Source organism: Diospyros lotus, chromosome 4 (assembly GCF_014633365.1).
Source record: "Diospyros lotus cultivar Yz01 chromosome 4, ASM1463336v1, whole genome shotgun sequence".
Classification (NCBI taxonomy): domain Eukaryota; kingdom Viridiplantae; phylum Streptophyta; class Magnoliopsida; order Ericales; family Ebenaceae; genus Diospyros; species Diospyros lotus.
The window spans coordinates 13128432-13150701 of record NC_068341.1 but is presented as its reverse complement, the minus strand read 5'-3'; the positions used below and the strand labels follow the sequence as shown (position 1 = coordinate 13150701).

At 41.6% G+C, this 22270-nt stretch overlaps 1 protein-coding gene across 1 annotated transcript in view; it reads left to right on the top strand.

Moving 5' to 3' along the window:
* Positions 1–22270, top strand: part of LOC127799886 (uncharacterized) — a 32100-nt gene that overhangs the window by 1710 nt on the left and 8120 nt on the right. The window contains exons 4-5 of the mRNA XM_052334124.1: positions 21887–21975; positions 22066–22194. Coding sequence (XP_052190084.1) covers positions 21887–21975; positions 22066–22194 — 218 coding nt within the window. The remainder of the gene's footprint in view (positions 1–21886; positions 21976–22065; positions 22195–22270) is intronic.

Sequence of the window (22270 nt, the reverse complement as noted above, 5' to 3'; positions counted from 1 at the left end):
AGGGCGATCGATTGGGGTGGAAGGAGTTATGGAAGAGGCGGAGCAACAGTTAGTTCTAGAAAACTTGGGAAGGAATGTGCAATCGATGGCGCACGACCATGCACCCATGTCGAAGCTACAAATACCACTGTTTGAGGGAAAGAGCCCAAGGTGGTGGCTAAGGTAGTGTGAATGATTCTTCTAGCTCTACCAAACTACGGAGGATCAAAAAGTGACTCTAACGGCAACGTATTTGAACGAAGTAGCATATTCTTGGTACCAGGGGTGGGTCCAAGATGGAGGGCTGCAAAGGGGGTGGAGAGCTTTCTCAGATGGCCTCTGTGAACGCTTCAGAGAGAAGATCATGACGGATGTTATTGAAGAATTTAGTAAGCTGAAGCAAGAAGGTACTGTAATGGAGTACCTTGCCCGTTTCGAAGAATTGAGATCATTGGTATGTACAATTCAACCCGGACTTACTGAACAATATGTGGTATCAATTTTTGTGAGTGGGTTGAAGGAGGAGCTATGGCCCATGGTAAGGATGATGACGCCAATGACAGTTGGTCAGGCGGCAGAAAAGGCGAGGCTTGAAGAAATGACCTTAGAGGCCATTTTCAAGAAACACAAGGTCCCTTATAAGCCAAGTATTATGGCCGAACAGAATGGTAGAGGGAGCTCTAGACCCTTGATCACATAGCCTAACCAATCAACGACCAAGGCAGTAGCAAACAACAATGGAGGGAAGGGAAGTCTGATGGAACAAAGGAGGCAATTGGGGCTATGCTTCAAATGCGGCGACAAATAAGACCCTGGTCATAAGTGCAAAAGACAATTGATGAAGATAGAGGGAATGGATGAAGATGAAGAAGGAGAAGAAGAAGCGGAATAAGAAGTGGTAGAAGGAGAAGGATTGCAGGAAGATGAAGAAGAAGTGCAAAGGAAGGAAGGATGGGAAATCTCCTTCCATGCATTGAAAGGCAGTCCGATGGCACATATAATCAAAGTGAGGGGCCAGGGGAAAAAGAAAGCTTAATGGTGTTAATTGACAGTGGGAGCACCCATAGCTTCCTTAGCGAAGCAATAACTACAGACCTAAAGTGCCCTTTGGCAGCCACGACTCCTTTGTCTGTCACTGTAGCTAATGGTAGTCGAATGTTCAGTCACTACAAATGCTTAGGGTTCACATGGATTATGCAAGGGCATAAATTTGTGGCAGATCTAAGAATTTTGGAATTGGGAGGGTGTGACATCGTTCTTGGTGTGGATTGGATGAGGACAGTGAGTCCCCTCACTTTTGACTTCAATAAATTAGAAGTCACGATGATGATTGAAGGTAAGAAGTTGACCTTATTGGGCAGCCTAGAGTAGGGAGAATGCAAGCTCATTAAAGGGGAAAAGGCTGTAGAAGATGATGAGGAAGAAATGGGGGCAGATAGCACAACTCTATTTTATAAGAGCTGTAGAACTAGAAAATGATAGCCAGACCAAAGAGGGGCCCCCACCTACAAACTCTCTTGATGCATAGATCGCAAAGAAGGTACAATTTTCGGATGACTTACATTCAATTTTGGTAGAGTTTAAGGATTTATTTGCAAAACCAAATCTCTTGCCTCCTCGAAAACCCTTGGACCGTGCAATTCATCTTAAACCTAACTCAACTCCTGTTAACATTTGAGCATATAGGTACCCCCTTATCTAGAAAACAAAAATTGAGAAACAAGTGAAAACCATGTTAGACTCAGCTATCATTCAGCCAAGTCAAAGCCCCTATGCTCTCCAGTTCTTCTTGTCAAAAAGAAGGATGAAACATGGAGGTTTTACATAGATTATAGACAACTCAATTGTAATACCATAAAGAACAAGTTTCCCATACCCTTGATTGATGACCTATTGGATGAGTTGTTTGGTGCAAAAATATTCTCTAAGTTGGACCTTAGGTTTGGTTATTATCAAATTTGAATGGCACCATCTAACATACCTAAAATAGCTTTTTGAACTCATCAAGGCCTATACGAATTCACTGTTATGCCATTTGGCTTGACCAACGCCCCTGTCACTTTTCAAATCTTGATGAACCAGATTTTCTTACCCCATTTGAGGAAGTTCATTTTCGTTTTCTTTGATGACATCCTCATTTATAGCTTCACTTTTGACCAACACCTATCACACCTTCGCACCACATTTGAGATCCTTAAGTCTCACCAATTGTTTGTTAAGCTCTCCAAATGTACTTTTGCTGCCAAGGAAGTTGAGTATTTGGGTCATATTATTTGTGGTGAAGGAGTGATGATAGATCCGAAGAAAGTGGAAGCTATGAGAAAGTGGCCTAGGTCTAAGGCGGTGAAGGAGTTGAGAGGATTTTTGGGCCTGACCGGTTATTACTAGAAATTTGTTCAGCACTATGGCATGATCAGCAAGCCATTTACTGAGCTACTCAAGGAGGGATTTCAGTGGAAACCTAGGGCAGAAGCAGCTTTCTTTGCCCTCAAGAAAGCCATGTCTATGGCCTTGGTCCTCGCTTTACCAGATTTTTCCAAGTCTTTTACAGTGGAGACATATGCGTGTGACTCGTGGATTGGAGTTGTTTTGGTACAGGAAGGGCGGTCCTTGGCCTTTATAAGCCAAGCCCTTTCCCAAAAACACTTGGGCTTAAGTGTTTATGTCAAAGAACTATTGGCGGTGCTAAGAGCTATTGATAAGTGGCGTCGTTACCTAGAAGAGAGTCCATTTGTGATCAAAACGGACCACGAGAGCTTGTAGTTTTTAGCTCAACAAAAGCTGCACACGCATCTCCAGCGAAAGGGAGTTTCTAAACTTATGGGTCTGGATTTTACTATTCAGCACCAAAAGGGTAAGGAGAACGTGGTAGCCGATGCCCTCTCAAGATGAGATGAGAATGCAGCCTGTTAGTTAGGGGTGTTCAAAAAAACCGATGCATTGCGGAAATCGGCCAGACCGAACCGAACCAGACCGAATTGGTCGATTTTTTATTTTTGCGGTCGAAAACGGTTTGGACACTGTACAAACTATGCGGTTCGCGGTTTGTACAGTTGGCGGTTTGGTTTTAAACCGAACCGCCCAAGAAAATATAAAAAAAAAATTATAAAAAAAATATTATTGCTAAACAAGTTATTTTTTGCTTTCAATAGTGAAATGTTATATGTTGAATTGCACTGTTTTGTCTTTATTTTTGCTCCTATTTATTTACCTTTGATTGTCTTTATTTATCAATATTTTTGTCTTTATTTACCATTTTTAAGTAGCATTTTTAGTGGTTTTAAGGCTCACTTGTACCAGATTTTCAAACCGCGGTAAATTGCACCAAACCAGACTGCAAATGCGGTGTGGTTTGGCCGCACCCAAACCAGACCGGTCGTCTGGTTTGGTCGGAAAATTGCACTAGCGGTTTGGCGCGTTGAAAATGGTTTAGACCAGCCAAATCGCATCGCACACACCCCTATTATTAGTCTATTATAGCTGTAGTGCTGGAGTGGATGAAGGAGTTGGAAGAAAGCTATGAGAAAGCTGAGTGGCTCAAGATGATTTTGGCGCTGTTGGTAGTTAATCATATTGCAATCCCTAATTATACGTTGACTAATGGGTTGGTGAGATACAAAGGACGGTTGGTGGTGGGAAATGACACTATCCTAAAAGAGAAAATTCTTAAAGCTCTCCACTGCTCTCCAATAGGTGGTCATTTAGGATTTCATGCCACTTATCAATTGTTCTTTTGGCCGAGGCAGAAAATGGATGTATTGAAGTTTGTAATGGCATGTGTAGCCAGCAATGTAAACACGAGCAGGTGGCCTATCCTGGTTTACTATAATGCTCGGCAATACCACAACAAGTGTGGGAAGGCATTTCTATGGACTTGTAGAGGGCCTCCCTAGATCAGAATGTAAAGATGTGATTATGGTGATAGTTGATCGACTGACTAAGTTTGGGCATTTCCTTAGCTTATCTCATCCATTTACGGCTCGAGAAGTGGCCATGACATTTCTGGACAGAGTGGCCAGCATCCATGGTATCCCTAAAACCATTGTTTTGGATAGAGATAAGGTTTTCACAAGTTCATTTTGGTAGGAGTTATTCAAGAAGTTGGGAGTGGGGTTATGTATGTCAACGGCCTGTTGAAGAGAATGTAACATTAAGATATTATAGGCTTCTGCTTTCTTTCTGTTTTATATTGTTGTTTATGTGTTATTGTATGTGAGGCGGTAAGTCCTCTTGTCGGTTATAAGTTGCATATATAAGCAGCTTATGTCGTGTGGTTATTCATTGATTTTGACAATTAATAAAATTATAGCACATCAGTTTTCTCTCTCCTCTGTTTCTCGAGATCTTATGCCCTAAGGTTTCCAACTTACATGGTATCAGAGCCAAACTTGCTCATGGCCTTTGTTCATGAAAATCATTCCTCCACTTCTCCTCCTACTTGATCTACATCCAATGTTTTGTCCGTGTCTCAATTCGATTTTGCAGCAGTATCTAAAGCCTTCAGTTTCATTCCTTTAAAGCTTGATTTGAAGAATTATATCTTTTGGAAGGCTCATATTTTAGTTATCGTATGAGCTTTTGATCTAGTTTCATTCTTGAATAAAACATCTCCTCCTTCGAAATATATAATCGACTCAACTGGCAGCAATCCAATGGTGAATTCAGAGGTGAATCCAGAGTATATGAGTTGGCTTCGGTTTGATCAGTTGCTTATAGGATGACTCTTCTCCACAATCATCGAAGAGGTATTAATGCAGGTGATTCAATACGAATCATTTGCCGAGGTATGGCTCTATCTGGAAAAATTGTATGCTAGACAAACTATAGCCAAATCCTTTCAATTAAAACATCAGCTGAGATCTGTTAAAAAGGAGAATTTTTCAATTAATGACTATGTCTTAAAGATTAAGACCATAAGTCATTCTCTTGCAGCTATAGGAGATCCTTTAAGTGACAATGAGTTGTTATTTGCAATTCTAAATGGTCTAGATCAAGATTATGATACTGTTGTGAGCTTGATGACCTATTAGATGAATGATATAGATTTGGAGAAGATTCAATATTTGTTACTTATGCATGAACAATGTTTAACTGTTAAGAATGTGCCTCAATCATCTCTGCATTTTGATTCGATGTCGTTTACTATGAATGTTAATGTGGCTTCACGTTAAAGTAATGGAAATGATGATTGTAATAGAGGAGGATATTCTCATAGAGGAGGAGGTAGAGGTCGAGGTAGATCTTCTAATCGAAAGTTCTACTGTCATTTGTGTGGAAAACTAGGGCATTTTGTGGATAAGTGTTATTATTGGTTTGATCGAAATTTTACTTGAGTAAACAATCAAAATATTGGTAGATCTACTAGAAGTTATAACAATGGAAATCAGTCAGATTCGAGTGCATATATGGCAATCTTTAGTGATTCTAATGGAGCCTACACTAATGATAATGGATTAGTGACAGACTAACAGTTTCATAGTGCTCCAGAGCAGTTTATTCCTCAACAACCTTCTCTTTTTTATCCAACTTGGTTTGTGGACTCAAGAGCCACAAATCATATCACTTCGAGCCTTAACAACTTGTCCTTACATTCACCTTATCATAGTGGTGACAAAGCTACCATAGGCAATGGTAAGCAATTACCTATTACTCAGGTTGGTTCAGGAATGTTAAATACCACTTCAAAATCTTTTCTTTATATACCTAATATCCTTCATGTTCCTAGTATACATAAAAATCTTCTTAGTGTTTCTCAACTTACTAGAGATCATAATGTGGTGGTTGAATTTCATTCTAATGTTTGTTTTATTAAGGACAAAAGATTCGGGGAAGTTCTTTTATGAGGACACCTTAAGGATGGGCTATATCGGCTAGTTCCAGAATCTTATTCCACTGCAACAAGCACTCAAGCCCAATACCTAGAGTCAGTTTCTGTTAATTCAGCTATTACTTCCTTTACTTCATGTACTAATGAAAAAGCATGTAAAGGACAATCTTCATTTGTTCATGAATTGTCTAAAGATGTTCATGTGGCCCAAAATACTAGTAATTGCCAAGATTGGCACAATAAATTGGGTCATCCTTCATTGAATGTACTTTAAAAAATATTGAATAAAATTAAAATTTCTTGTTCATCTTCCAATTTATCTTTTTGTGATTCTTGCCAAGTTGGAAAATTGCATCAAATTCCATTTGCTACACATGAGATTACTGCTGTTCGTCCATTATAGCTAGTATATTCTGATCTATGAGGACCAACCCCAATGTTATCTATGGAAGGTTTCTAACTTTCTAGTACTATATCATTTTTGTAGATGCTTACACCAGATACACTTAGTTATATCCTTTAAAACTCAAATAAGATGTCTTGTCAGTGTTCAATACTTTTCATAAATTGGATGAAAATCAATTTCAAACCAAACTTCAAGCCCTACAAATTGATAGGGGGGGGGGGGGGGGGGGGGAATATCGTGCCTGTTTACCCTACCTACATAACAATGGTATTTAGCCTAGATTCACTTGCCCTCACACTCATCAACAAAATGGAGTTGTTGAGAGAAAGTATAGGCATATAGTTGAAATGGGATTGACATTATTGGCTCATGCTAAAATGCCTTTAAAGTTCTGGGTAGAAGCTTTTCTCACTACCGTTCATGTGATCAATTACCTACCTTCTGCATCTGTTAAATTTCAGGTCTCTTTTGAATTGTTATATCAAAAGCCTCCCAACTATCATTTATTTAAAACCTTTTGGTTATGCTTGTTTTCCTTTGCTTCGACCTTATAACAAGCACAAATTTGAGTTTCACTCAACCAAGTGTATCTTTATTGGATATAGTTCCACTCAAGTTGGTTACAAATATTTACATCCATCTGGTCGTACATATACTACTCGGCATGTTCAATTTAATGTCCAAGACTTTCCTTTATTCCACTATATTCTCTTCATCTCCTGTGAGTCTGTGACTGCTACTAACTTGTCTCCAAGTTCAAAGTTTAGCAGTCTTACTACATAATTTCTTCATCCTATTGTTTCTTCATCCTCTTCTTGCAAGTGTCCCATAGTTGGTCATTCCCCAAGTCCAAACATGAATACCTCAGACAATTCTAGTCTTGTTGCCACCACATTCTCTCCTTTGTCTTCTCCACCTTCAACGTTGCCTTCTCCGCCTCCTGCTCCACCTATCTCAAAGATTCACAAATATAAGAATGTTCTAGCCCTGTCAGTACACCCTATGCTTACCCGTCTTAAGTCCAAACAGCTTGTTCATAATTATTCTCATGCCTTAGTGAGCTCACTTGAACCAACGTCAGTTACTTTTTTAGACTCACAATGGGTTGAAGCCATGGAAGAAGAATATACTGCTTTACAAAGGAACAATACTTGGGAGTTGGTTCCCTACACTGCTGATTTGAATCTTGTTGGGAACAAATAGATTTTTCGAGTGAAATTTAAGCTTGATGGGTCTGTTTTAAAGTATAAAGCTAGGCTAGTTGTAAAATGATTTCTCCAAAATCCAGGTGTAGACTATGTAGAAACCTTTAGTCTAGTAGTTAAGGCACCTACAATTTGAGTTCTCTTTTCTTTAGCCGTGTCTTTTGGTTGGGAAATTCAGCAAGTGGACGTGAACAATACATTTTTGAATGGTGATTTAGTTGAGATAGTATATATGGCTCAACTGGAAGGGTTTGTTGATGCCTCAAAACCAACTCATGTTTGCAGGTTGGTAAAATCTTTATATGGGTTGAAGCAAACGCCTAGAGCTTGGCACAATAAGCTGAAGGAAGCTTTGCTTAACTGGGGGTTTGTTCGGTTAGTTTCTAATGCTTCATTGTTCATAAAGCAGACAGATGATTATGTGCTGTTTGTGCTAGTATATGTAGATGATATGTTCATTACTGGATTTAATTCTACTGCTCTTAAGGCCAGTATTCATGACCTAGACCATCAATTTGCTTTAAAAATTCTAGGAGCCGTCAATTATTTCCTAGGGTTTGAAGCATACCGAAACAAAAATGGCCTTTATCTTACACAAACTAAATATGTTATGGATCTTTTAAAGAAAGCTGGTATGAAGGACTATAAGCCTTGTGACACTCCCATGAATGCTGGAATTTCATTAACAGATGAAGGAGAAGAACTTACTAATCCTGCTGTCTACAGAATGATTATAGACTCTTTATAATACTTGACCTATACAAGACTTGATATTGCTTTTGCTATTAACAAGTTAAGTCAGTTTTAAGCAAGTCCTAAGTGTCAACATTGGTTAGCTTGCAAGAGGTTGCTCCAGTATATAAAGGGGACAATTGATCTAGGTTTATTTTTCTCTTCTACACTTGGAAATCTGGATTTGACAGTGTTTACTAATGCAGACTAGGGGTGTGCAATCGGTTATAATCGAACCGAACCGCCCAACCCCACTAACCGAACTAACCGAAACTGAACAAACCGAAAACTAAAACATGGTAACCGAACCGAATTGAAAACCAAACTAACCTAGAATACCGAAGAGACTGAACATCTGTTGTCACCGGCCACCAGGTGGCCGGCCGGTGATTCCAATGATCGGAACCGATCATTGGATTCCCCCAACCACAGTGATTCATATATCCAAAAATAAGTTTGATCGGACGGTTGATTTTTTGTAGATTTAAAAATCTATAGTTAAAAAACTCTCACGTTTTTGAAAAAATAGAAGTTGCAGAGCAGAAAACTTACCGAAGGGCGAGCACGGTGGTGCAAATCGGAGGAGAGAGAGATGCACCCGTAGGCGTTGAAGTCGGCGTTGTTGTGTTGGCGTCGACATTAGAGCGGAAGCGTCAGAGGTGGTTGCTTTGATGAAAACAACAGTCGGCGTCAGAGACAATGGGGGCCGAGCAAACGGAAGGACCAAGGATCGGTTCGGTCCTTCCGCTTTCTGGGTCTTCTCAGTCTTCTCTCTGATCTACCGTTTACGAAGTCTCGAAGTCGAAGAGCCTTCGTCTTCGCCATCGGCGACGGCGAGGGATAGTGGAGGGAGATCTTCAGAGAGAGAGAGAAAGAGAAGGACGAAGAGCGAAGGAGAGATGAAGAGGGAAGAAGAGAACTCATAGAAGAACGAAGGCGATGGTGGAGGGAGATTTGGGGACTTGGGGTGCCGCGCCTGCGTGCGTGAAGGAGGGGGGGTTCACGATTCGGTTCGGGCGCCCCGGGGGGGGGGGGGGGTTGTTTTATTAGCCTCCACGGTTCGGTTCAGTTTTCAGTTATTTTTACCAAAATAACTGAACTGAATCAACTAATCGATTTTTTGCTAAATAAGTAACCGAAACCGAACCGATTATTATGGCTAACCGAACCGAATCGACTGAACTAATCGGTTCGGTTCAGTTAAATCGGTTTACCCAATTTTTTGCAGACCCCTAATGCAGACCATGCTGGTTGCAAGGTCACCAGAAGGAGTACTAGTGGGTTTTGTGTGTATCTCGGTTGAAACCTTATTGTTTGCGGCTCCAAAAAGTAGTCAAGTGGTTGCACATTTAGTAGGGGAAGCTAAGTATAGGGCTGTTGCGTTGGGAGTGATGGAGCTTCTATAGCTTAAGTCACTGTTTGTGGAGTTGGGTTATCTGAGTGTTACAACTCCCATTATTTGGTGTGATAATTTGGCAGTTAAGAGCATGGCTGAAAATCTTATTTTTTAGTCTCGTACAAAACATGTTGGTGTTGATGTGCACTTTGTTAGAGAAAAAGTTGGTGAAGTGGAAATTCGATATGTCCCTACATCTGAGCTAGAGATGGCAAATGGGCCGGGTGGCCTATGGGCTCGGGCCGCCTCCCAACCTAACCTGTTACTGTAGCAAACAGGCCGGTCCAGGCTAGTGCTTTGTGGCCTGCGTCTAGGCTGAACCCACCAAAAATGGGGTAGCCCACCAAAATTGTTGAGGAGCAATGACTAAATTGTTGTAAGTTCTTGGGGACAAGAACTCTCTTAAGGAGGGGAGAATTGTCATGATCCAAGTAGTAATTAAAGGGCAATATAGTAATAGTATTATCATAATAGTTAGGAGATATTTTAGAAGCACATGGGGTGCATGTGCTAGGCCGCTATTGAGCTTGTAATGCCTATATAAGGCTACTGCTATTGGTTTGTTGGGGCATGCTGAAAAATTATGGAATTGAAATTCTAATTTCTTCTCTCTACCATTCTTCCTCTCTCGTTCTTCTTCCTCTCTCTTCTGTTCTTCTATCTCTCCCTCATTTTTCTTTACGTCCTTCCCCATTTTTGTCCAAATATCCCTCTAAACTTTCTGTCCATAATCCTAAGCCTCTTGGATCCCTCTGAATGCCAATTTTAGCTCGTCATGAACCCTAGGTCCATGACATTTCCCTCTCAATTCTCATTCTCTCGTTCCCTTTAATTCTTTCAATCCTCCCTTCTCTCTTTCTCTCGATCAATCGAGAACTCACTTGTTAGATCAGGAATCTGACAAATTGGTATCAGAGCAGCTTTCCTGGCTAGCACTTTCGAGGTTGGAGACACAATGACTGACGGTACTCGCATGAAACAAATGGAGATGCAGGTCCAGCAGGTCACTGTTACGGTGACTGAGGTGTAGCAACGGGTAGCAAATATGGACGATGCAATCGGAGCTGTGGACAAGAAGTTAGAAATGGTGGCGGATTGGTTGAGGGGAGACATGCGCAGCCAAATCTGAGAAGAGATGCGGGAGCATAGCAATATGGTGAGAGATCAAATGCAACAATTCATGCTGATGTTCTCAAACCAGGCGCAAGTAAGAATATCCCCAGACTTTCCCCCTCGCGAGCAATTGGATCCCATACTTCCAGGTATTGGCATGAGCCCTAGGGAGGTGGAATCGTCGAAATTAGGGGGTGAATCAAGGGGAATAGGAGAAGGAGTCGTGGACCAGAGGCAGGAAGTGGGCGCTTGCAAGATGATCAAAGGGAAGAAGTTGCAAAGACTGTTCAAAAAGAAGATGTCATGAGTAGCCCAATTATTTTCAATTAAGGCCACTGAACAGTTGGGATTAGAGAATGAAGCAGACTCATCAATCACACTCACTTGGCAGGTACACGATTTGGCTCTTCTTGATGCACTTTTAATTGAATATCAAGATTTGTTTGTAGAGCCTAAGACCCTTCCCCCTCAAAGATCTTTGGATCACACCATACCTCTTTTACCTAATGCTGAACCAGTGAACATTAGATCCTACTGATACCCCCCAAAACTTAAATCTGAAATTTAGAAGCTTGTCAAGGACATGCTAACTCAATATGTGATTCGACCCAGCCACAATCCATTTGCTTCTCTCGTCTTATTAGTCAAGAAGAAGGATGGAACATGGCTGTCATGTAATAAAACTGTTGTAACGGGGTAGCAGTGCAATTATCGGTAGTTAGGGGTAGAAAGGAAGTATTTGATATTAGCTAGCTATGAGAGTGGTACTAAATCAGTTGCTGCAATAGCAGCATGTACATTCTCATGCATGTGGGTGGTTACAGCCCACTGAAGGATAAGGATCCAGCTATATATATGCTGAATCCTTTCCTACGGTTATGTACGGAAATTATCAGAGAATCTTGGATTCCATCTATCTCTCTCTCTCTCTCTTTCTTTCTTTCTGTGCAATTCTTGCTGTGTTCTCATTTCACTGTGCGATTGGAAACCATTGTCCGCTTCGGGGAGCTGACAATCTTGGTATTAGAGCAACTCTTGGGTGACAAAGGTACCCACAAGAAATCGTAATCATGGCTGACGGAATGCGGATGAAGCAAATGGAGTCTCAGCTTCAGCAAGTGATGGCAACCATAACAGAGATGCAAAATCGGATGGGAACGCTTGAAATTTCTATTGGAGCTGGAGTGGATTCCCGGATCGACCAAGCGATGGAACGCTGGAGGGTGGAAAGTCGCGAGCAGAGCAACTTGTTGCGGGAACAGTTGATGGAGCAAATACAGTTGATTGCACGCATGTTCACCAATCAACAACCCATAAGGTTATCACCTGAGTTTCCTCCGAGGGAAAGACTGGAGCCCATCTTTCTCGGAGTGGGGGTAGAACCGCGACCGATAGGAACATCGGATTTTGAGTTTGAGACAGACACGGTGGGGGAGAATGTAAGAGAACGGAGGTAGGGAGCATCGGCTAATCGGCACAACCCGAATTACCCCATGCCGAAGTGCGAGATTCCAGTGTTCGAAGGAGAGAATCCGAGGTGGTGGACACGAAGGTGTGAGCGAGTCTTCTCCCTATATCAAATTCCAGAACAACAGAAGATCACCTTGGCTGCTGCTTACTTGAATGACATGGGAGATGCTTGGTATCAAGCATGGCTCGCGGTTAAGGAGGGAAGCCCTTGGAGTGTGTTTGTAGAGGACCTATGTGTGAGGTTCGGAGATAAAAGCATGAGGGATGTAATCGAAGAGTTTAATAAGCTCAAACAAGAAGGAACGGTCCAGGTCTATCAACAAAAATTCGAGGAGCTGAGATCGATGATGATAGTGCACAACCCTCAGTTAACTGAGGAGTACTATGTCTCAAGTTTTATCAGTGGTTTAGGGGAGGAGGTGCGGCCTATGGTAAAGATGTTACAGCCCCAGACCGTGAAGCAAGCAGTAGAAGGTGCAAGGCTGTAGGAAATGATTGTTGAAGCAATGATAAAAAAAATAGAGGAATCACATGAAGGGGGTGATATCAGGAGGATGGCAAGCGAATAGGTTGGCACCCAGGGAAGGGGGGTCCAACGGAAGAGGCTGGCTCTACCTAACCCCAATCCAGTACAGTACCTGGGAGGTAAACTGATGGAGCAAAGGAGGGTAGCGGGCTTATGCTACAAATGTGGGGATAAGTATTTTGTGGGACACAAGTGTAAGAGGCAGCTGTTGCTGTTGGAAGGGGAAGACGAGGAAACTGAAGAAGGAGAAGAACCTTCGGAAAATGAGAAAGAGGACCAAGGGGAAATCTCCTTGCATGCTTTGAAGGGGGTGAACAATAGCAAGGTTATTAAGGTGGAAGGAAGAGTGAACAATCAGCTGATCATGGTTCTCATAGATAGTGGAAGTACCCACAGCTTCTTGGATGAATCTGTGGCAAGAAGACTGGGGTATGAGGTGAGCCTATCCAATCCCCTATCAGTAATGGTTGCCAATGGCAACAAGGTGTTGAGCCAATCGGCTTGTAAAGGTTTTTGCTGGGAGATGAATGGAGAAAGATTTTCAACAGATCTTAGGCTGCTCAAGTTAGGAGGGTGTGATGTAGTGTTGGGGGTGGATTGGATGAAGGGAGTGAGCCCAATCAGCTTCGATTTCAATAAGATGGAGGTGACTTTCGAAAAAGATGGCAGCAAAAAGGTCCTGACGGGCAATGTGGAAATGGGGGTGTGTAAAATCATCTCGGGAAACGGCTGAGAAGGCTGTTCAAGGGCAGAATTCCAAAAGTGGCTCAACTTTTCTCCCTCCATGCGGTGGAAATTTTTGAGGAAGGCCCAAATCAAGAAGGAGAGGTATGTGTGGTGGTCAGCAGCAAAACATGCAACCAGCGAAAGGTACAAGAACTGGACTCCCTTAATATACTTTTAATTGAGTATAAGGACCTCTTTGCTGAACCCCATTCTCTTCCACCCAAAAGAGTCTTTGATCATTCTATTAACTTGAAACATCAATCCGAACCTGTGAACCTAAGGTCTTACCGATACTCCCTAAACAGAAATCTGAAATTGAGCTCCTCATCAAGGATATGTTACGTAAATCTCTCATTCAACCTAGCAACAGCCCTTTCACCTCACCTGTTTTGCTTGCCAAAAAGAAGGATGGAACATGGAGATTTTGTATTGATTATCGACAACTAAATTCCATAACCATCAAAGACAAATTTCCCATACCCATAGTAGAAGATTTACTTGATGAACTTAAGTATGCCACTGTTTTTACCAAATTAGATCTTAGGTCGGGTTATCATCAAATTCGAATGAAACCCGAAGATATTCACAAAACAGCCTTCAAAACCCACCAAGGGCATTATGAATTTCTTGTAATGCCTTTTGGTTTGACTAACGCCCCAGCCACTTTCCAATCCTTGATGAACCAAATCTTTGAACCCTACCTCTGCAAATTCATTTTGGTATTCTTCGATGATATCTTAATCTACAGCCCCTCCTTTAATCAGCATATCTACCACTTAAGAGCCACATTTGAGGTCCTTAGATTCAATCAATTGTATATTAAGGAGTCCAAATGTGCCTTTGCTCAAGAACAAGTGGAATACTTGGGCCACATCATTTCAAAAACTGGAGTGAGCACAGATCCCAACAAAGTGGCAGCCATGATAGGCTGGCCACGACCCACCAATACAAGAGGGCTGAGGGGATTTCTGGGGCTGACGGGCTACTACCGTCGATTTGTTAAAAACTATGGGGTTATCAGTCGACCCCTAACAAATTTATTGAAGAAGGATGGGTTTCATTGGAGTTCAGAAGCAGAAAGAGCATTTGCTGATCTTAAGCAAGCTGTTAGCAAGGTTCCCACATTGGGGTTGCCGGATTTTAGCAAACCCTTCGTGCTGGAAACTGATGCATGTGCTAGTGGAATAGGAGCGATATTGGTTCAAGAGGGCAGACCCCTAGCCTTCTTGAGCCAAGCGTTGGCACCTAAGCATTTGGGATTAAGTATATATGAAAAAGAATTGTTGGCTGTGGACAAATGGCGCCACTATTTGGAAGGTGGCACATTTGTGATCAAGACAGACCATGAGAGTCTGAAATTTTTATTACAACAACGGTTAAATACTCATTTGAAGCAAAAAGGGATGACGAAACTAATGGGGCTAGACTATTCTATCCAATATAGAAAATGGAAGGAAAACAAGGCAGCTGATGTCTTGTCAAGGTGTTTTGAAGAAGGTCAAGTGGCGGTTGTAACTGTGGTGATTCCAGATTTGTGCCAGGAAGTGAGTGCAAGTTATGAAGCAGATGGGACAACTAAAGAACTGCTACAGCAGTTGGTGATCAACCCCACGGCTAGAGCAGGGTATACATTGGCGAACGGCATCATTAGGTATTAAGGAAGAATGGTTATGGGAAATGACATGCAACTCAAAAACAAAGTAATTGCAGCCCTGCATAATTCACCCATGGGAGGATATTCGGGTATTGTCAACACTTATCACAAGGTGCGGCAACTCTTTCAGTGGCCGAGATTAAAGAAGGAAGTTGTGGAATTTGTAATGGGGTGTGACACGTGCAAGAGGTGCAAAACAGAGAATGTGGCCTATCCGGGTCTATTACAACCATTGAATATTCCAGGAGGGCCTTGGGAGAGCATCTCCATGGACTTCATTAAAGGACTTCCAAGGTCAGAAGGTAGGGACTTTATTATGGTAATAGTCGACAGATTTACCAAGTACAGCCACTTTGTGGGGCTATCTCATCCATATACTGCCAGGGAAATTGCTAAAATCTTCATGGATCAGATAGTAGCATTGCATGGGGTTCCCAAGGCCATAATATTGGATAGGGATAAGATCTTTACTAGCCTGTTTTGGAAGGAGCTAATGCAACTATTAGGAGTCAAGTTGAACATATCAACAGCCTATCATCCAGAATCTAATGGGCAAACAGAAAGAGTTAACCAAAGTCTAGAAATGTACTTGAGGTGTCTATGTTTTCTGCAACCAAAATCATGGTTTAAGTGGCTGGCCACTGCTCAGTGGTGGTACAATTCTTGCCACTATAGTGCCATCAAAAGGTCCCCTTTTGAAGCACTATACGGCTACAAACCACCATTACTTCCGGGGGTGGGAGAGACATCCTTCGTGGCAGCCCTAGATACCTACCTCCAGCAAAGGCAGCAGGCTCTACAACTGATAAAGACCGAGCTGGCCAATTCAAGAAACCGGATGAAACAATTTGCGGATAGAAGAAGTGACAGGCAGTTCCAAGAAGGGGAAAGAGTCTATTTGAAATTACACCCAAGGCATCTGAAGTCCCTATCCTCAGGACCCATCTCAAAGCTGCAACCCAAGTACTATGGACCATTTTTAATAATTGCCAAGGTGGGCAGTGTGGCTTACAAACTGTAGCTTCTAGAAAATTCCAACATCCACCCGGTATTTCATGTTTCCCTCCTAAAGAAATCAGTGGCCGAGCAACAAGTCAGTCCTACATTACCTAATTTTATACAGGAGGTGGAGCAGCCAAAAGAACCTAGAGCAATTCTGGATAAAAGGGTGATCTACAAGCATGGAGCCCCCATCCCTCAAGTACTGGTCAACTGGTCGGGCTTACACACAGATAACAATACCTGGGAATATCTCCCAGATCTACTTAATCAATTCCCCCGAGCTGCAAGCCTCCTTAGTATTTCTTGAGGACAAGATAATTTTGATGAAGGGGGGTATTGTCATGTAATAAAACTGTTGTAACGGGGTAGCAGTGCAATTATCGGTAGTTAGGGGTAGAAAGGAAGTATTTGATATTAGCTAGCTATGAGAGTGGTACTAAATCAGTTGTTGCAATAGCAGCATGTACATTCTCGTGCATGTGGGCGGTTACAGCCCACTGAAGGATAAGGATCCAGCTATATATATGCTGAATCCTTTCCTACGGTTATGTACAGAAATTATCAGAGAATCTTGGATTCCATCTATCTCTCTCTCTCTCTCTTTCTCTCTTTCTTTCTTTCTGTGCAATTCTTGCTATGTTCTCATTTCACTGTGCGATCGAAAACCATTGTTCGCTTCGGGGAGCTGACAATGGCGATTCTGTATTGACTACAGACAACTCAACGCCATTATCATCAAAGACAAATTTCCCATTCCTATTATTGAAGACCTTTTGGATGAACTGAAATATGCCTTTGTTTTCTCTAAACTGGACCTAAGGTTGGGATACCATCAAATTAGAATGGATCCTAATGACATCTCCAAAATAGCCTTCAAAACACACCATGGCCACTTTGAATTCATTGTCATGTCTTTCGGCCTAACCAACGCACCAACCACATTTCAAGCCCTCATGAACCAAATCTTTGAACCCTACCTCAGAAAATTTGTGCTGGTTTTCTTTGATGATATCTTGGTTTACAACCTCTCTTTTGACCAACACCTAGACCATCTTAGGGCTACATTCAAGATCTTGAGATTCAATCAATTGTACATCAAAAGGTCATAGTGTGCTTTTGCACAAAAACAAGTGGAATATCTGGGACATATCATTTCAGGGGTTGGAGTGAGAACAAATCCCAAGAAGATTGAAGCCGTTGTGGCCTGGTTGAAACATACAAACATCAGAGCTTTGAGAGGGGTCCTAGGGCTTACAGGGTACTACAAAAAAATTGTAAGAAACTATGGGATGATAAGTAAACCCTTAATGGAGATGCTGAAGAAAGACAACTTCAAATGGAACCCGCAAGCAGAGGAAGCTTTTGAGTAACTTAAAAAAGCATTAAGTGAAGTTCTGGTGCTAGGCCTACCTGACTTCAGCAAGCCATTTGTGTTAGAGACTGATGCCAGCAACCATGGAATAGGGGCCATTCTTTCCCAGGAGGGCAAGCCATTGGCCTTCCTAAGCCAATCCCTGGCCCTTAGACACCAAGGCCTTAGCATATACGAGAAGGAACTAATGGTAGTAGAAAAGTGGTGGCACTACCTGGAAGGGGGAATTTTTTTGATAAAAACGGACCATAAAAGCCTCAAGTTCTTGTTACAACAGAGACTGCACACCCAATTACAGAAGAACGACATGGCAAAACTGATGGGATTGGCGGAACTACCTGGAAGGGGGAAAATTTGTGATAAAAACGGACCATGAAAGCCTCAAGTTCTTATTACAACAAAGATTGCACACCCAATTACAGAAGAAAGACATGGCCAAACTAATGGGATTGGATTATACAATCCAATTTAGGAAAGGGAAAGAGAATGTGGTAGCAGATGCTTTGTCTCGCTGCCAAGAAGAGGGAGGAGCCTGTGAGGCCATCTCAGCAATCGTCCCAGATTGGTTACAGGAAGTAATTGCTAGTTACCAACAAGATGAATGGGCCAAAAGTTTATTGGAACAACTAAGTGTGGACACCAATAGTAGACCCGGTTACTCACTAAACAATGGGGTGCTCCGATACAAGGGAAGATTGGACACCAAGTAATTGCTGAGGTGGCCTATGAGGCCATCTCAGCAGTCGTCCCAGATTGGTTACAGGAAGTAACTGCTAGTTACCAACAAGATGAATGGGCCAAAAGTTTATTGGAACAGCTAACAGTGACACACTGAAGAGCAAGATCCTATAGGCACTCCATGAGTCCCCCATCGAAGGACATTTTGGCATTCAGAATACATACTGAAGGGTTCATCAGGTATTCTTTTGGCCTCAGCTAAAAAAATATGTTTGGGACTATGTGATGAGGTGTGATGTGTGCAGGAGATGTAAGCATGAGACAGTGGCTCACCTGGGCCTTCTACAACCCCTACCATTACCAGATCAGGCGCGAACTAACATCACTATGGATTTTATAGAAGGGCTTCCCCGATCGGAAGAAAATGACTGCATTATGGTGGTGGTAGATAGGTTTTCTAAATCCAGCCACTTTATTGGGTTATCCCACCCGTACATAGCTCAAGAAGTAGCAAGAACATTCATGGACTGTGTGGTGAAGTTGCATGGCATACCACAATCCATAGTTTCAGATAGAGATTGAATACTCACTAGCTTATTTTGGAAAGAATTGATGCGGTTGTTGTGCACTAAACTATTGATGTCAACAGCCTATCACTCGGAGACAGACGACCAAACAAAAACAGTGAACCAATCATTGGAGCTATACTTAAGATGTTTTAGTTTTCTACAACCTAAAGGATGGCACAAATGGTTGGCAGTTGCCCAATGGTGGTACAACTCGACTTTCCACAGTGCTATTCGAACGACACCATTTGAGGCTCTTTATGGCTACAAACCAAGGCTCCTACCAGCCTTGGCCGACCACTCTACAGTGGCAAGTGTAGTGTCATGACCCCAAGGAACCCCAAGGATATAATAGTAATACATGTTATATGTTTTTCCTATTAGCTGTATTTTCTGTTATTGTTGTTAATAGCTTCAATTGTAAGTCTATAAATAGGCTTGAGTAGTTAGAGAAAGGAGCTTAATGAATGATTTGAATCTCAATTCCCTCTCTCAATACTCTCCCACGGCTATTCTCTCCCTCCCTCAATTCTGTTATGTTCTTCCTTGCCCTTTTCTCTGCTCTATCTTTTTCAAACTCTCATCCGAATTCCTTCCTAAACCCTAGCTAAACCCTAGGGTCATGACATGTAGGTACTTGCAACAAAGACTAAGACGTTATGAAATTGGTGAAAACGGAATTGGCTAAAGCACGAAATCGAATAAGGCAGATGGTTGATAGGAATTGGAGTGAACGGGTATTCTTAGTGGGAGATGAAGTCTACCTAAAGCTTGGCCCACAACACCTCAAAGCCTTATCCCAGCAACCAATATCCAAGCTCAGCCCGAGGTACCATGGGCCATTTCCAATAACAGAGAAAATTGGGATAATAGCCTACAGGTTGCAACTACCAGAGGGAACCCAAATACACTTGGTGTTCCATGTCTCCCTCCTCAAGAAAACCATCGGTACACAACCATACAGCACCTTGCTGCCTCCCATGAGCCGAGCAGAACAACAGGATGCTATGCCCGCTGCCATCTTAGACAGGGGAGTGGTCCGCAGACATTGCGCCCCCCTCATCCAAGTCCTAGTAAAGTGGTCATCCCTCCATGAGGACAACAACACTTGGGAGTACCTCCCAGACCTTCTCCAACAATTTCCAAACTCTGTCAGCCTTCTACATATTTCCTAAGGACAAGAAATGCTTTAAGGGGAGGGGATTGTTATGTTAGTCGAATAATTGGGCCAATGTAATAGGCTGTAGGCATCGATTTGGTGGGCTGAGGCCTATGTAAATAAAAGCCACAGATAAGCATAGCTGGAGAAATGTTCCAGCATGTTCTCGGGCAAGTTGTAAAGCAAGTGGGAAGGGCATAACTGCTTTTGGTGCCCAATTAGGCCATAGATCAGTATTAAAGGAACTGATCTACGCCTCTACCCTTATGTTGAATGAAATCAGGAAATTAGTTTCTCTCTCAATTCTCATTCTCTCTTTCCCTCTAATTCTTTCAATCCTCCCTTCTCTCTTTCTCTTGATCAATCATAAACTCACTTGTCAGATTAGGAATTTGACACAACTATTATTCAATTGATACTAGAATATCAACAATGGAACACTTTACACATGCTCTGGCACCCAAAAACATTATTTTTTCTGGTTGGCCTCATCTAAATTCGCAAAATCTCCATGCCAACTTTCAAATAGCCTTGAACGCCTCAACACCCCCAAAAGATTAGATGACAAGCCACCTAGACTCCACTTATCTCCTCCTCCCCAAACTATAGCCCGTTTTTAGAGACAACCAATCATGGTTTACATGTGGTTCTCATAGCTCTGCCATTGGGATTTAATCCCAGTCTCCTTCATTGCCTAGTGAAGAGAAAATAGGTAGAATGCCCCACAACATAGTTGTTAAATTGAGATTTGAAATTCTTTTTTTATGAATCTTGAATCGAGAATCGAATCGAATCAAATTATAAGATTCGGCAAACATTTTCAATTTCAATTATAAATAATATATATCCATAGAAAATAAATAATGTGCCCACCATGATCAATTCTTTTAAATATAAATAGATAAATAATACTTCTAAATATATTTGTTAAGTTTAAAATTATACCAAAAGTATATTCATGTTGCCTTTAAATTCAAATTGCATCAAACCAAATGCAGTCATGCTTCTTGGGTTGTTTAATATATATGCTCTGTTTTAGCTCCTGAGTCCTAACCTTTCGTATTTCTCATCTCAAACTCAAGCAATTTCTTTCCTTTTCCTTTTCTAATTCTGCTTTGCTTCTGATGTTACAGCTTACAGATATCTCACCAATTTTGAAAAAGAAAAATATTTGATTAAAGCACATGTAGATGAAGTCACACAAATTGGACGAATAAGACGAATCGTGCGATTTACGGTCGATTCTAAGGGATTTTCGATTCACCCTATAGCTTCGACTCGATTTCTATATGAATCGAGTTGAATTGTACGATTCAAATCGTGAATCGTACGATTGTTATACGATTCTAACAACATTGCCTCATAGAGGTTCTCATTTCCATTCTCAATGGAATTCTCCAATATTCAGCTACCCAAAATTTCAAATCTTATAGCATATGGGCTAGGCTCTTTCAACCGTTCCAAAGAACCAATTGGAGTATGTTTGAAAAATTTCACCCACTCAACTTTGTAATTTGGGTCAATGACCAATATACCCTTCTCCCCTTACACCATTGAAGGCTTTCAGGTTTGCCATAGGCCAAGAATTTAATCTAGCCATCTCCAGAAAAGATGTTCCAATATTTTCGGTTTGTAAAGAAGCCAACACAAAAAATTTGAGAATAAGAGCCGCCCTTACTCTTCTTCCCTAGGTTGTGGGAGGTACATGAAACACACGCTACAAGCTACTCCTTCCACAATAACCAGAAACCTTATCCTCTCTTAGAAAGGCTTCCCAAAATACCTATCCATTTCTTGTTGAAAGGGAAGCTCTAATACTCGATTTCCATCGGATAATGAAAAACCTCTTTGGTTGAGAGCTTGATGGAATGAGCCTCCCTTCACCCTCCGGCTGCATTGCTTCCTCCCTGTTATACCACATTGAAGGTCTTCCACTCTGCCTGGAAGATCTTCCTCCTGCACATTCTGTATACTTCTTTCCTTAAAACTCCGATTATTTTCTAGCTTTACTATAAGCTCACTTTATCATGCTCTTGAATTCTTGATTCCCTTCTGTAACATAATGGCTCTTGCAGACTGTAAAGGGAGTTGCAGAAGCAGCACCTCTGTTGGAGACGGATTGGGATGAGAGATTGCTTATTCACATAAGTTACAGTCCAAGGAGGTATTTTCTTTGGAATTATGTGACCTTGCATCTAAACTGTGTACAAATACATTCCTTCCATTGACATGGCGCAAAGATTTTCCTTTGTAGATGGACTTGTCGAAATTGCTCGTTGACTTCAAATATTACATCAAGCAGCATAAGGCCTTGTGACTTCAAAATGGGAAGAGTGCTAGCTTCCCTTCAGACGTTTAGGTGTACTTACACCTTTGATTTAAGGTAACATTTATATTATTTGTTTAATCTCTCATAATTTCTGCAGAATTTGTTCCTAGAAATTTTTCTGATTGCCTTT